The 14968-nt window shown below is 38.7% G+C and overlaps 2 protein-coding genes across 4 annotated transcripts in view; one reads left to right on the top strand and one right to left on the bottom strand.

Moving 5' to 3' along the window:
• Positions 1-4352, top strand: part of MIA3 (MIA SH3 domain ER export factor 3) — a 54274-nt gene extending 49922 nt beyond the window's left edge. For 2 of the 3 annotated variants that reach the window (XM_060299554.1, XM_030868358.2), the window contains 2 exons: positions 1010-1160; positions 2175-3021. In XM_060299554.1, coding sequence (XP_060155537.1) covers positions 1010-1160; positions 2175-2485 — 462 coding nt within the window. In that variant the 3' untranslated portion in view covers positions 2486-3021. Of the gene's footprint in view, positions 1-1009; positions 1161-2174; positions 3022-3090 lie in introns of those variants that run through there. The other variant, XM_030868356.3, reaches the window with a different exon arrangement.
• Positions 3963-14968, bottom strand: part of AIDA (axin interactor, dorsalization associated) — a 43738-nt gene continuing 32732 nt past the window's right edge. The window contains exons 7-10 of the mRNA XM_030868364.3: positions 10996-11118; positions 8897-9019; positions 6970-7087; positions 3963-6857 (exon numbers count right to left, since the gene is read on the bottom strand). Coding sequence (XP_030724224.1) covers positions 6761-6857; positions 6970-7087; positions 8897-9019; positions 10996-11118 — 461 coding nt within the window. The 3' untranslated portion in view covers positions 3963-6760. The remainder of the gene's footprint in view (positions 6858-6969; positions 7088-8896; positions 9020-10995; positions 11119-14968) is intronic.

Consider the following 14968-nt stretch of genomic DNA (forward strand, 5'->3'; position numbering starts at 1 on the left):
ACATAAGTGTATTCTCTTGTAACTTGTGTAGCTGCGACAGCTGGTAAGTCCTCTGATTGTACCTCACAGTGCTTTACTGTGTTGACATCAAGATACATATTTTCATTATTGAGAATTTCCAACCCAGCTTCTATAGAGAAGGATTGGTCAGCACCTCGTAATGTGAAGGACGGCATTACTGGTGAATGGGGGTGGATGCTGGAGCTGTGCCTGCTGAACTTGTATATATAACGTTATCTCTGTTGGGAAATACTTGCGAGTTCCAGTACAGGACTCCAGGAATACACATCGCTTGAGAGCTCTTTGTGTCCCAGGGCAGCCTGGCTAAGACCCAAGACCCCTTTGAAGTAGCAGACTGACTTCAAAGAGAGTAGAGCCTCCTCTGATAGCAGGGGCAGAGGAGGAAGAGCACTGGCTTGGAGTCAGGCTGATAGTGGGTTCCAGCCCAGCCTCTTATGTGCTGTGTGACCTTCGGCAAGGTATCTAATACTCTCTGTGCCTCTGTTCCCTCATGTTTAAAGCAAGGTGAGATCTTACAACACATGAAAGGAAATTGAAGGTACTCTGAATATTAGCTCTTCTTACATGTAGAAAATGGATTTTTCATTCCCTTTTGTTCTTTCCACTCTTAATATGGAGAAATGAGCTATTGTGGTGACGGGAGGGAGGGGCTGCCCTAGAAGCAGTTTACTGTGTGTATGGTATGATTGTTAGTTCTTAGTTGGGAATCGCCTCTGTTAATATCCTTTGACAGTCCTCTTGCATCCTCTTCTGTTTGCCCATACGAGCAATAATATGATTATGGTGGAAGTGTTCACTCCTCTGACATTCTTTGAACCCGCCTGAGCTGTCAGTGGGACAGATAGGAGGGGTAGAGTTTTGTTGCCATAGTTCGCTCTTTGGACAAGTGCCTGACATCTGCTTCATTGGGTTTTAGCTTTTACTGGTGTTGGTGCTTTTATCTGTCATATCCAAGCATTTCAGAACTTTCATTACTTCTCCTTTGCAGGTTAATACGGCTGCAAAAGGGCCCCCTCCTTTTCCAGGGGCACCCCTCATGAGCTCCCCCGTGGGAGGCCCTCTACTGCCGCCCATTCGATACGGACCACCTCCTCAACTCTGTGGGCCTTTTGGGCCTCGGCCACTTCCTCCGCCCTTTGGTACGATGATTGAACGGTAGTAATGGACTTGTGAAGTGTATTCATCTTTTCACTCTAATCCTTGATGAAATTTTAACAGTTGCTATGCAGGGCTGTGCAATGAAAGGGTAAAGCTGGCTGAGTACATTTGAACTTTTCTGCCAGTTTCTCAGGACACATGGGGTGCTGCATAATCTCCCTGTACTGAGATGGGCAGTAGGTATCTCTTGTAGACAAGGGAAAATGGGCGGTTCATAGAAAGTCAGAAATCTTATTTCTGCCTATGTTTCTTGAACATCTCTGGCTACATACTAGGCTCCGTAATGGATGGAATTAACTCTCCTAACTCCAGGAGCTTAAGGTGTCCTGTAGAACACATACATACATTATATACAACATAAAACTTGTAATCACCATAATGGAAGTATAAGCAACGGGTCACAGAGTATAAAAGAAGGCAAGATTAATCCATCACTCCCCACCTTGGGAGTAAATAGGAAGGAAATGTTAAAGAGAAGGTAGAATGTAATAGCTACTAGGTTGAATGTTGCTGAATTTAATTAGGTGGAGCTGGAAGGCCTTTCCCAGCAGGGCAGACACCTTGATTTTGATGGCATATGTAGGTCCATGCTGACTACTGCATGAGTTTTTAATTGATACAGTAACAGTGGAATTTCCCTTATCAAAATTTACTAACAGTGAAGCCCTTATTTCATAATCTGTTGTCTTAGTATGATATATAGTACTTCTAAGTACAAATCAAGCTCTTGTGAGATAAAGACAGCAGAATTGTGTTGTCGAAAAAACCACAAGCCAGGTAGAGCCACGTTTAAATCCAGCCTATGTTGCTTCATGGCTGGCTGGCTACAGGCATGTAACTTAAACTTGCTGAGCCTCAGTTTGCCTCATCTATAAAGTGGGGATGCCACCACCTGACTTCCAGGGGTATGAGGAATTAAAGATGAACATACATGGAATCATCTAAATTTAGATATGTTCATATGTAGTTACATGACTGAATTTTAATTTTTCCAGGTCCTGGTTTGCGTCCACCACTAGGCTTAAGAGAATATGCACCAGGCGTTCCAGCAGGAAAACGGGACCTGCCTCTTGACCCTCGAGAATTCTTAGCAGGACACGCACCTTTTAGACCTTTAGGCTCTCTTGGCCCAAGAGAGTACTTTATCCCTGGTACCCGATTACCACCCCCAACCCACGGCCCCCAGGATTATCCACCTTCCTCTGCTGCAAGAGACTCACCGGCTTCCGGCTCCAGAGGTGAGCCCCCGCCTGCCTCTCAGAGCACTAGCCAGGGCTGTTCGCAGGCTTTCAAACAGAGCCCGTAACTGACCTTGGACATTTAGTCTGAGAGAAAGTGGACTGTGCACTGTTCATGACAGTAGAGGATTTTCACTGGCTTCAAAATCCAAAAGTTGATTTTAAAAGGTTTGTTTTTAGAACTAAGCTGCCCTGGCAGTGTGCATTTTTGAGCCAAACAGTTAAAAAATATCATTTCCCCTGCCCCAAAGTAAAAATCACCTTGTAAGCTAGAGCCTCCTTAAAACTTTGAAATGTGCAATAAAGAATACCTGTGTTTTAGTTAATGTAGCATATGTAACTGCTAAATGATTTAGGATGTCGTGAAAAATATGAACATTTCCTGTGGAAATGCTATAAGAACATGTATTTCCATTTATTATCCTATTTTTAGTGTACACCAGTTGAATACAGAGCAACCATATTTATAAGCTTGATTTTTAAAATATCTGGTCGCAACGACTGTTACGCTAAAAGTGTTTACTAAAAGATCACTAAACTTTTATCTCCCCTCTTGCTGAAGTTCTTTGTAGTAACAGTTCATAAAAATTTGGTTATTAATATTTCCCAAGTGTCTGTTGATTCATTGTTTTCTCACGAGACTTGTACCATTTTGGAAACATGTAAACTCAAGCTCCCAGAACTGAAGATGGTGACCTGGGAGCACACTTCCCTGGCTCACCGCTCCTGAGTTCAACCTCAAAGTCACCGGGAAGCACCACAACTGATATGTCTTCCTTCTACTTCAGAGAAGTCAGTTCGCCAATTTGGACAGCATTCACGTGCTTTCTGTGGCTCTACCTGGTTGAGAATGGTTTTCTGAGTATGCGTTTACATGTAGCAAGAATTGTTTGACCTGATATTCTGTTGCTTTTACCGTTCTTGCGTTAGGGTGCATAACAGAAAAATGAAAATGATGTGTCATGACCATAAAAGTAAGAAAATTTCTTTAAAAAACGTAGAGAGTCTGTTATTTCTCCTATACCTTGCCGCTGACTTTCAAGGAATATGGCGAAAAAGGGCAAAGAGTAGGTAATACGATGAGAAAGAATGATTTAGGATTGTGAGGCTTGTAACATGCCCTAGGTCAGCAACCATGGGCTGAACTCAGTTCTTTTTGTTGATTGATCCTATTCCAAAATTCATATTTGAATACTGGCACTTATATTTAAAAATCAGTAAATCTGAGAAGCTAGGATTGCATCATACTTGCTATACCCATTACTTGTACCAGGTCTTTTCAACAATGTTTCTAAGAACTAACTCATCAGACACTTTAAACTATAGTAACTTGGTAGCACATTTCAAGAAGTTTAAGATTTCAATTAAATCAGAATTATAAAGGTTGATATTGTTGTTCACGGCTAGATCATACTCTCGCATTCTCTGAAGTTCTGTGATGTAATGATACTACTGAAGTCTGCACCGTGACTTGTCACCATTAGGATATTTAATCCTTTTAGAATACCTTATAAGATAAAGCAAATGCTTCACTGTGAAACAAAATTTTTTCTTTATACTAAACTAAAAGATGCCACTTTAGAAAGATACGGACCGTTGAAAGAAGACAACGCTTCCAAAGTTCATAACGAATACATAAGGAGTTTTTCAGGAAAAGAGAATTCCATCTCTGTGTCCTGTTTATTATCAAGAATAGAAGAAATTTAAGAGGAAAACTCCGTAGTTAACAGCATAGGTTATTTTTAACCATGTAAAATAAAAAGATTAAGTCACAAATACAGCTTTTGAGTATATCAATCTCTTTAGGACGTGAAATAATAGTGAAGTTAAGATAAATTTTTTAAATAGTATTTAAATATAGATTACACCAGTTAGGAAGATAATATAGTAGCAAAGGTAAATTAAATCTATTTCAACATCAAATCCTGGAGTCTTTTTCTTTTTCTTTTTTAACCTCTAAAGCCTTTTTGGTGTTTATTCTGCGTTTCATATCGAGTTGTAGAGAACTGCCACCTGTGGCTTAGCCGAGCGGCCCCAGACTTGCCGTCCCTGCCGCCTCTCAGAGCCCTCTGTTTGCACCCCTTCGGCAGCCCAGCCCAGGCAAGCTGCCAATTTGGAGAGGGTGTGGGGGGCATCACCCTGAGTCACATCAGCCCCAACTGGCTTGAAAATTACGTCTGTTTCAGAAGTCATCTCCAGCTAACTGACTGTCTTTCTGGGCTTAGTTGCTAAAGTCATCTCAGTTACGGAGCAGCAGCGTTTCAGCCTGGAAGTCTGCTGTGGTTGTGGTTACTATTCAATGGCTGATCTTTTCATCGAAAAGTAAATAATTTGTTGGATGTGGAGTATTCTGCGTCTACTGCTTCGAGACAGTCGCTCGTTTTGTGATTTCATTCAGGTATGAATTACAAAGCTAAGCTAATCAGCCGTGTTCGATTTAAGCTTCTTTAACACTGATGAAAGGCATTTGTAGTTCATCTAAACCATACTTTTGTGAATGACAGCAGATGTGACAAACTATCACCTTGATAATACATGTCTTATGGTCTATGAGAAAAGAGAAAGAACAATGTATCAGTTTTGCTACATTTTAATGGTAGGTTTTTTAAGGGATTATTTTTAGGTCTTGTCAGCAACATCAAACAAAAGGTACTGAGTACTCCACAGGGTACAGAGCGCTGCCAAGCACCTCAGAAAATGTACGTGACATGGAGAACGTGTGGTTCTTGCCCCCTGAGGAGCTTACAGTCTGGGGCGGGCAGGGCACGGGGCTGACAACTCACAGTCTAAGAGTTGAGTGAACAACAAAGTAATTTATTAAGGCAAATTCCTCATCCCCTCAAGCTACTGTGGATGGAATCATCTGGAATTGAACTAATCAAGAGGGAAGCAAGACTAAATTGGGTTGAGAATTCTTCAGGCTCATATAGTTTTTTAACATCCATCATAGTAAACAGAACTGACCTAACAGACAACTGAAAGTGGAGACTAGATCTCTTGAAGTGCAAGGGCTAGAACTTAATTGTGGTTATTTATTTTAAAAAGCAAACATACTGAACGGTATTGACTAGGCTTATTACACGAGTTTAAAAGTAGGCCAAGTACTGGCACTGCGTTCCCCTCATGCTAGCATTGGTCATTTAAAATAGTGAATATTAAATATGTGGGCTCCACACCTAACCCAGAGAATGCCCACCCCAAATCTTAAATGTTCTGTGTATCAAATATCCACCTTGTGTGTTCTATGAAAGTTTTATTTATGCCCCATTATTAAGTCAAAAGAATGTAAATAGTCAAATTATAAAAAGCTAATGACCTGCAATATTTCCATATGGATGAATGTCAGTATATCTACATAGGAAATAAATGGCAATCCTATCTACCTATATAAAAAAAAATAGAATATCTCCAGATTTGCATACTCATCACTACAAGAAGAGGTATGCAGGTTTTAAGGTTTCACAATCAGTTGTCAGAAAAACAGCAGTTATTCCTGCGGTATCTTGTTAGCATCTGACTCAAATTATTTTTAGATTACACGATTTAGAAGACATAAACCCACCAAGAATTTGTAATTATTCTGAGATGGTTCCATCACTAACCCCAGAATCACTATCAGAAAGAGTAACGATGTGATGTAGAAAAAAGCTAATCAACATGACTAAAAATATGCTCACTTTCAGAAAAACGATCCGGTCATCTGGAAAAATCACAGCTACCACCTGCGAACACGCCCATACGGGATACTGATTTGGCCAAGGCACACTATTTCTAAGCAGGAGAACCATGAGATCAGGGTGAATCAAGGCCGTCTCTGAGGAGCAGCCTATAAATTTCCAGACTGACCTTGGGCAGCATAATTGGTCCAATTCCTCTCAAAAGCAGTCTCATACTGTCCTACCCACATCAAACCAAAGTTTGACATTAACTCAAAAAACCGAAGAGCATATTGGAGCAGAAGTGGACAGGTGTGTAAACTCTAGCACACTCTTATTGCTGTATTAAGTGTGAAGGTGAGCACATTCCACCCACAACAGTGTCGTTCCAGGAAGCAGGGCAGGAATAGTGGCAAATTAGAAAAGAGGCTATTCATTGCACAATTAATAGAAAAGTGAAAATGTTTTAAGATCTACAATTAAGCCTGTATCCAAAGGAGTCTTCTCCATCAGTGACGTGCTGGACTTTGAATTCTGTGCTACAGCTGTGTAATGGACTCACTCTGGCCTGCTGGCCTGGGTACGGCTTGCTTCCTGCCTGTTGAAGGGCGAATGTGCTACACAGAGCTAGGATGGTTTCTACTGAGTGGTAAGATTCACAGAAGTTCCAGGGTATTCATGTCAGGATCATTCCTTGTGCAAAGTTTGATGCAGATGAAGATAAAGTGGTTTCTTGGTCAATAACTGCAATTTCTTTCTTTTAAAGTCAGTGGGTTTCTTGTATCTGTAACCACAATAGAAAAACCATTGATAACTGATCTATTCCAAGGTGACATATTAAGAAGAGAGAGCAGTCACCGTTAAATTAGTACTAATTCTGAACGTGCATCACTTACAGTTCTATTACAATTGGCCCAGGTTTAATTTCATCCATCTCCATGAAAGCAAAACACTTGGTGCTGGTAAACCTTTTTTTAGGCTTGTAGTGTTTGAATTCAAAGAAAATAGCTGCACCTAAGGAATTAAAGCAAAGCAGATTAGCCACAGACAGCACATTTCTAGTGTCAATAAATTTTCTTTGATCACCAGAAGCCTATGAACAAGCAACAGTTGTCATAATTTCACAAAGTAACCTCTGTCAAACAATCTCTCTGATGATACGACTGACTATGGCTGTCACCCCAAAACTCATCTGGACCTGAATAGAGGGACATGTCTCCGTATCATCCTATTCTACAGAGTAGAGCAAAACTTCTCGAGCCAGAATGACTCAAGAATGTAAATAAGTTCATCCACAGGTAGAATTATAAAATATTAAGAATAGAAAATACTAAATACTACCAAAAAACCCCCACAGAAGATACTTGTTAAGTATTAACATTACTCATAGAAACGCATTAAGTAGAAAAGGCATGTAAAAGAGTTCATCAAAAAATCCAAACTTAAATAGTTTCTCGAAACAAAAACTCAAAAATTCAGTTTTTTGGAGTTTGGAGTCTGAACAACAGCTGGTTCAGTTTTTAAATGTTAACTGCTTCCTAATACCTTTCTCAGTGTCCAAAGCCCTGTTTTGTTTTTCCTGGAATGACATGTGCTTGCGTGAAGACAGCGCTGAGCAAGACAAGGGCTTAGAGAGCACGCCTATCCCACCCCTCCCCCAGTGAACAAATGGTGATGAAACATGTAGATAGTTTTCTCTCCCCAAAGCCCAACAGATAAGCTCTCTCCCCCTCCCCACAGAGAAAAGCTAAAAACAGAATAATAAATCGCCTCCTCTGTGTAGCCAAGAACAATTAATTTCTAAAGGCAACGAAAGAGACGGAAGGACGTCAGGGTCTCCCTGTTATCTAGCTCCTTATTAACAAAGGCTTAACCAGAGCGGTGCTGGATCTTGCTTTGCTTTTAAAGATAACTAACATACATCTAATACTTTCACTGATGACAAAACTCACAAGTGACCAGAAGTTTAACAATGTTCAGAAATGTGTGCGCAGCCCTGGCACCTGGGTCCAAACGGAGCGCTTCACATGTCAAGGAAGGAAAGAAAAGCCAATCACTTAGGAGACAAAGGGATGTGCGTGAGGGAGAGATGGGCGTATTTATTTATTTATTTGCCGAGCCGCGTGGCTTGCGGGATCTTAGTTCCCCGACCAGGGATTGAATCCGGACCCCAGCAATGAAAGTACCAAGTCCTAAGCACTGGACCGCCAGGGAATTCCAGAGATGGGCATATTTAGCTTCTGCTACCAACACACACGAAAGGATTACAATTGTTAGGTTACCGGTGACCTCGGTCCCCAGGTGTATGACCCTGCCATGTCCACAAAAGAGTAGCTTCTCTTCTCCCTTCCACGGCAATAACAGAGGCATTTTATTATTTAAAAACCTCATAGATCTTTAAGATAGCAGATCACATTTCTTAGTCTCTTCAGCTATGGAACCCATCTCCTTGTCATCGTGATTGTGTCTGAGGTCTGAATAAATGTGAAAATAAAGTCACATTTGAAAACAGCATTAAAGTCCAAATATGATACCATCATTTTAAGGAAGTTAAAAAAATTTTATTACTCATCTGCATCATCTGTAGATAATATATTTCCTGCATTGCTGGTATGCACAGCTCTATACTTCATGGCATTTATAAGAAAGGACAAAATGTAAAATGAGAATAGCCTAGGAAGATTAACTTAAATGCTTATAAACATAAAGTATACTCATTAGCATTAGTCTCAGTTAAAATGACAGTCACTGTACATAACAGATTCAAAGCTGGAGAATAAAGAGTCACATTCTGAATATAGTTCTACTTTTAGCATCACAAACCTTTGGTTAATTTTTCAACATGCTTCTGGAGCTCAATGTCCACATTAAAATGAACATACGTATCTTCTTTTCTTGAAGCCACGGGAGTATCCTGCACAGGAGTTAAATCTATGCCATTCAGATCTAGAGAGGAAAAAACAGTTTCTGCTTCGAGCCTTCAAATACAAAGACGTAAAAACTGCAAAGGGTTGTGTTTCCTGAAGAGGCAAAAGCCGAGAGGAGATTCTGAGGCCAATAAAGACCCATGTCTGGGGTGAGCAGGTACCTGAAGGCGGCTGGTTTCCAGGGTCATGTGCAGGGCACGGAGTAGAGAGGGTGGGAGACCCCCATGGATAGGAGGAGGAAGCCGCCTTACACATCACAAAATTGGATCCTTCCTAGTTAAGAGGTGTCTTCTGATGACACAGGCCAGTATAGTTTTGTGAATTACATTTGGGGACGTAATATACCACAGTGGTGCTCCTACCCGTTTCCCAACCTTGATCGCGTGCATGACACGGAAAGGCCTATAAATCTAACATTATCAGAATTCCCCTGCTGTATTCAAGTCAGAGGACCAAACAATGGACACGACAGCTGCCAAGGAAACCTTTCCACGAATGAACACTTCTTACATATATTACTTAAATTCTGGTTCCATTTGCTGTAACATAAGCTGATTTACAATAACCAGATGGCACACTATGCATGGTATACTGCTGTAACCTCTGGAGCCAGGAATCATCCAGTTTAATCTAATTCAACACAGACTCATTTAATGACTACTCAGTGTTCATGTATTATTCAACAGACCCATCTTAGGGACCTTAAAGCAAGAGAGTATGTTTGATTACTTCAGTTCCTAAAGATATTTAAATAAAACATGTTTCAGTTCAACCATATGCAAAGGTAACATAATATCTACATTTCATTACATTTTTTCGTATTTTACAGTGTTCGCTCCTGAATGAGAGATGTAGTTTTGTGTAGGGTGTAAATACTTTCCAGTAGACCATGGATTTGAGAACCAGTAACATCAGAAGTTAAAGTATCACAGCATTAGTGCTATGGATCACGGTCTCTCCATGTTAAAACTTTTGCCTGTGGCCAAAATCCTTTTTCTTTTATTTGGTACTAATGAACCCATGGGTCTGAATATTTCCATGATCGGTAAAAGTTCCCTCCATTTAATTTCAGCCCATACCTGTTTGATTTGTCTCAAACTGCAGGTTTATTAACTGTAGACTGGATTAACTGTGCAGTTATTTCTGAATAATAGCATGACAACTTCATCTTCAATCACCCAATAATTACTTTTAAAAGACTGCTGAGTGCTTTACAAATAAAGTGCTGTATAAAATGCTTGGCAACGACAAAACAGTTCAATCACTGTGGCTTCCCTCTTAAACCAATGACCAAAAAAGTTGTTTTCAAGGAAAAAAATGGTTTGCCATTGGATAGAAAAAAACAAATCCTAAGAGTAATCATGCTTAATAATGACGGTAACATAGTTAAGTATAAGAAATACATCACTCGTCTAATGTCCCGCAGGATTATGTTCAGGGCACGGATGTTTATGGACGCGTCCTATTTCCCTGTCTCCACTCATGACTAATTGAAGGCCTGATTCTCATCCACCTCTGCACAGCTGTCCTATGTACAAACCTCTCTTGGACAGGAACGAGAGGACCTGAAGCGGAGGCGTGGGAAAACAGAAGAACACTGGGCTTTGCAAAGAAAACCACACACCCTTGGAAGGTGGGGGACATTTTTTAAACCTGTTTTCTGAAGGATGCATCTGCTGTTAAAGACAGTGTGTCTGTCTAGTCAGCACCCTTGACAGAATTTTAAGAATAAAAAGATATACACAAAGAAAAAGCTAAAAGCAAATATGAGTGTAAGTTATGGATAGGGAAGTATTTTTAGTAAATCTCTCAGAAATATTTGGTGAGGGAATGATGACCACCTCTTCCCAGGGATTTCGCCTCACTGTAAAATCAACTAAAATAAGTTGTCACAGATATAAAACATCCCCTCCCTCTCCCCACCAAAAAAGTTCCAAATGAGAAGCAACATTATAAAATTCCCCAGAGGGAAGATAGATATACATAGTTATTTACCTTTTACACTAACTGTGATATAGGGATCAATGCATTGCCCAGCATCTTTCAGGCCAATTTTCTCAATTCTGATAGTGAGTAATGTCATTCCTGGTTCTGATGGCAACCTTGGTAATAAAGTACCTGGCAACGGAGAAATAGCAATAAAAATGAGCTCCACCAATAATTTCAAAGTAAATATTTTAACAACATAGAGAAGATATAGCTTTGCTCTCAACTGGCTTAGTAACTAGCCAGGCATCATTTTGGTTTCCAAAACGTACAGACACTTGATGTTATTCTTCTCAGACAAATGCTTAATTAGACACAAGATACATCTACACCTCCATACTTCATATTCAACACTAAAGCATAAATTACTAACTCAAGTTTGTTAAAATTCCAATCCAGGAAGCCCAATTACAAATTACCACATAATTGAGAATGTACATAATATATATGCTTCACATTTACTCCTATATAATATACTCCATATCTCAACATGAAGTGGTAGAACAAGGACACAAAAAGCTTTATAAACATTTGTTATGTATTTCTAAAGTTTGAAAAATTTAATACCAGAATCAATAAATCTTTCAGCTACTATTAATCTTTCAGGAAATAACTTAATATTTATATATTTAATTGAATAACTTTACAGTGCAATTTCCCACTCCTTTCTTCATCCTATTCTGTATGCTCTATCCTCTCAGAAATCAGTCCTACTGAGAATGCCACATAAAACCACAAAAGTAATTGTATGTTTGAAATCTTTTCCATAGATCAATTAAATTTTTTAAAACTGAAAAACCACCCAGAACCACACAAGAGCATTCCCCACCAAGAAAATGACGTGAAAAAAGAAATCGACTCTAGTTTGTTCATTTATTTCAAATAATTGATGAAGAACAGATGCAAACAAAAGTTGATTTTAATTTAATATGTATACAGTACCACAACTTACAGAATCTAACATTTATAAAGGACTTTGGTTGACACTCTTCAAGTTTCTATCCAACAATGTGTTATTCTACTTTTAATGAGGAAGTATTTGAAGTACATGAATCAATCAACTTACCATGTTCAAAATATATTATCAATACATTTAACTGACTGCAATGTGCTAGAGGGAATTTCAGGGGGCAATGAAAATGTTCTCAAATTGGATCACACTGATAGATGCACAACACTATAGATTTATCAAAAGTCACTGAATTGTACACTTAGAATGAGTGAATTTTATGACCTGAAAATTACTATAGAAATCCAAGAGTCTTAACTGGTGATACCTGTTAAAATTTTTTTTTGACTAATGACAAGGTAGAAGTATAAAAAGCAGAAAAACCAAAATGGGACATTCAAAGCAGTATTTAATACTGTTTCAAAATTATACTTTTTCACATGAAATATTTTGCCATATTTCAACACATTTTCAATTTTCACAAGTTTTCTTACATTAAAGATAAAAGGTCTTTACTGCACCCACTGTCTATTCTTTAAAAAAAATTTAAATTGCGAATCTAACACATATTCAGAAAAGCAAATAAAACGAGTGTACAGCTTAATGAAATGCCGGAAAGCAAGCATCCATGTAACCACCAATGAGGTCAAAAAATAAAGCATGACCTCAGGAGTCCCCTTCTATCCCCACCCAATGCTCTTCTGAATTCCTCCTCACTACCCTGGCTTTTAAAATCACTACTAAAAAGCAACCCTGTATAATTGTTTTGTCTGCTTTTGAACTTGAGATTTATCCAATTGTTGTCAGTTTCTGTAATTTGTTCATTTTTATGATTTTCCAGAATTAGTATAATATAGAGGTTGTACAAATACACCAGTTTTTGTGTCCATTCTTCTGTTGACAGGCATTTGAGTTGCTTCAAGTTTTTGGAAATTGTTAACAAAGCTGCTGCAAACATTCTTGGATGCATGCTCTGCTCCACCTATGCACACATTCCCCAAGGGAGGACTTACTGAGTCACATGATATACCACCTTCATGTTTGCTATGTAATTACAAACTATTTTCCAAAGTGGTCGTGTCAGTTACTGCTCCTAGTACAATCTCCATTGTTCCACATCCTCACTAGCACTTGGGAGTTGTCAGGTTCTTCTTTTTGGCCAATTTAGGTGTAGAGAAATACCAATCTAGTCTTAAGCTCATTTTGCCAATGATTAATGAGTTGAGCACCTTTTCATTTAAAAATAAGCATTTGTATTTCCCTTTTCCTAAAGTACCTATTCAATTATTTTGCCCACTTTACTACTGAAATGCTCACCTTTTAAAAATATATACTATTTATTTATTTATTTTGGCTGCGCTGGGTCTTAGTTGCAACATGCAGAATTCTTAGTTGTGGCATGCATGCAGGATCTAGTTCCCTGACCAGGGATCAAACCCGGGCCCCCTGAATTGGGAGCATGGAGTTTCACCCACTGGACCACCAGGGAAGTCCCTGAAATGTTCACCTTTTTCTTAGTGATTTGTAGGAGTCCTCTAATATTTTGACATAAGCTTTTTGTTGGGTACATGTTTTACAAATAATTTATCAGTGGCTTTCCTTTTTTAAAAAAAATCTGTATAGTGAAGGGTAACATATTAAAATGTGTACAAATTCTAGGCACAGCTTAATGAATTTTCACAAAGTGAACACACCTGTGTGACTAGCACCATATCCAGGAAAGAAAGATATTACCAGCATACTAGGAGCTTGACTTGTGCCCCCAAATCACTCTCTCCCAAGAGATAACAGCTATTCTTGACTTTTAATACCAAGATCAGTCTTTGCATGTTTAGAATGCCTTTTCTGTTTATGGTGTCTTCTGATTATGGTAAATTCTTAATGTTAACGTATTCAAATTTCTCAATCTCTAAATTCCTTTAGAGTCAGTGCTTTCTGTGTCCTATTCAAGAAATCTTTCCCCACTCCAAGGTCATGAAGGTATTCTTGTAAGAGCTTGTTTGTTTTGCCATTCACACTTCATTCTATAATCCACACAGAATTAATTTTTGGCTATGGTGTGTGGTAGGAGCCCAATCCCATTCTAATCCACATGGACACTCAATTGTCCCAGCACTACTTACTTAATAGACTGTCATCTCACCCATGTATCTGCAGTGGCATTTTGATCATAAATCAAGTGTGGGTCTCTTTCCGGGCTCCCCATTCTCTCATTGGACTATTTCTTACCCTTGCACCACTACCGTAAGTGTCTTACTATAATTTTACAAAAAGTCTTGACATTCGGTAAAGCAAATTCTCCCGCCTTGACATTATTCTTCAAGAGTCTTAACTACTTTTAGCCCTTTGCATTTCCATGTAAATTATAACACAACAGCTGTCAAGTTCTTAAAAAACAAAAAACAAAAAAACACAAAACATCAAATAACAAAAACACTGTTGGGACTGCAGTGAAGTTCAGATCAATTTTGGAAACAGTCACATCTTTACAAGTTGCTTCTTCCAACCCATGAACTGGAATATATTTCTCCATTTATTTAAGACTTCTTAATTTCTCTCAATAAAGTTTTACTGCTTTCTTCACATGGGTCTTATACTTCTCATTGGATTTATTAAACTATATTGATATTTTCTGATATTATCATAAATGTTATTTCATTTTCTAAGCAACTGTTGATCGTTTATAAAGATAAAATCAATTCTTTTTTGGTACATAATTTTTAAAAAATCAAGGTACAATTCACATACAACATTATATTAGTTTCAAGTATACAACATAATGATTTGATATTTGTATATTGCAAAATGATCACAATAGGCCTATAGAATCAATTCTTATGTACAGATTTTACATCCAGGAACCATGCTAAACTCTCTTACTATCTTTTTTTTTCTTTTAATTTTTATTTACTTTTGGCCGCATTGGGTCTTCGTTGCTGTGCGCAGACTTTCTCTAGTTGTGGCGAGCGGGGGCTACTCTTCGTTGCAGTGCACGGGCTTCTCATTGCAGTGGCTTCGCTTGTTGCAGAGCAC

The sequence above is a fragment of the Globicephala melas genome, chromosome 1 (genome assembly GCF_963455315.2).
Source record: "Globicephala melas chromosome 1, mGloMel1.2, whole genome shotgun sequence".
NCBI classification, from domain to species: domain Eukaryota; kingdom Metazoa; phylum Chordata; class Mammalia; order Artiodactyla; family Delphinidae; genus Globicephala; species Globicephala melas.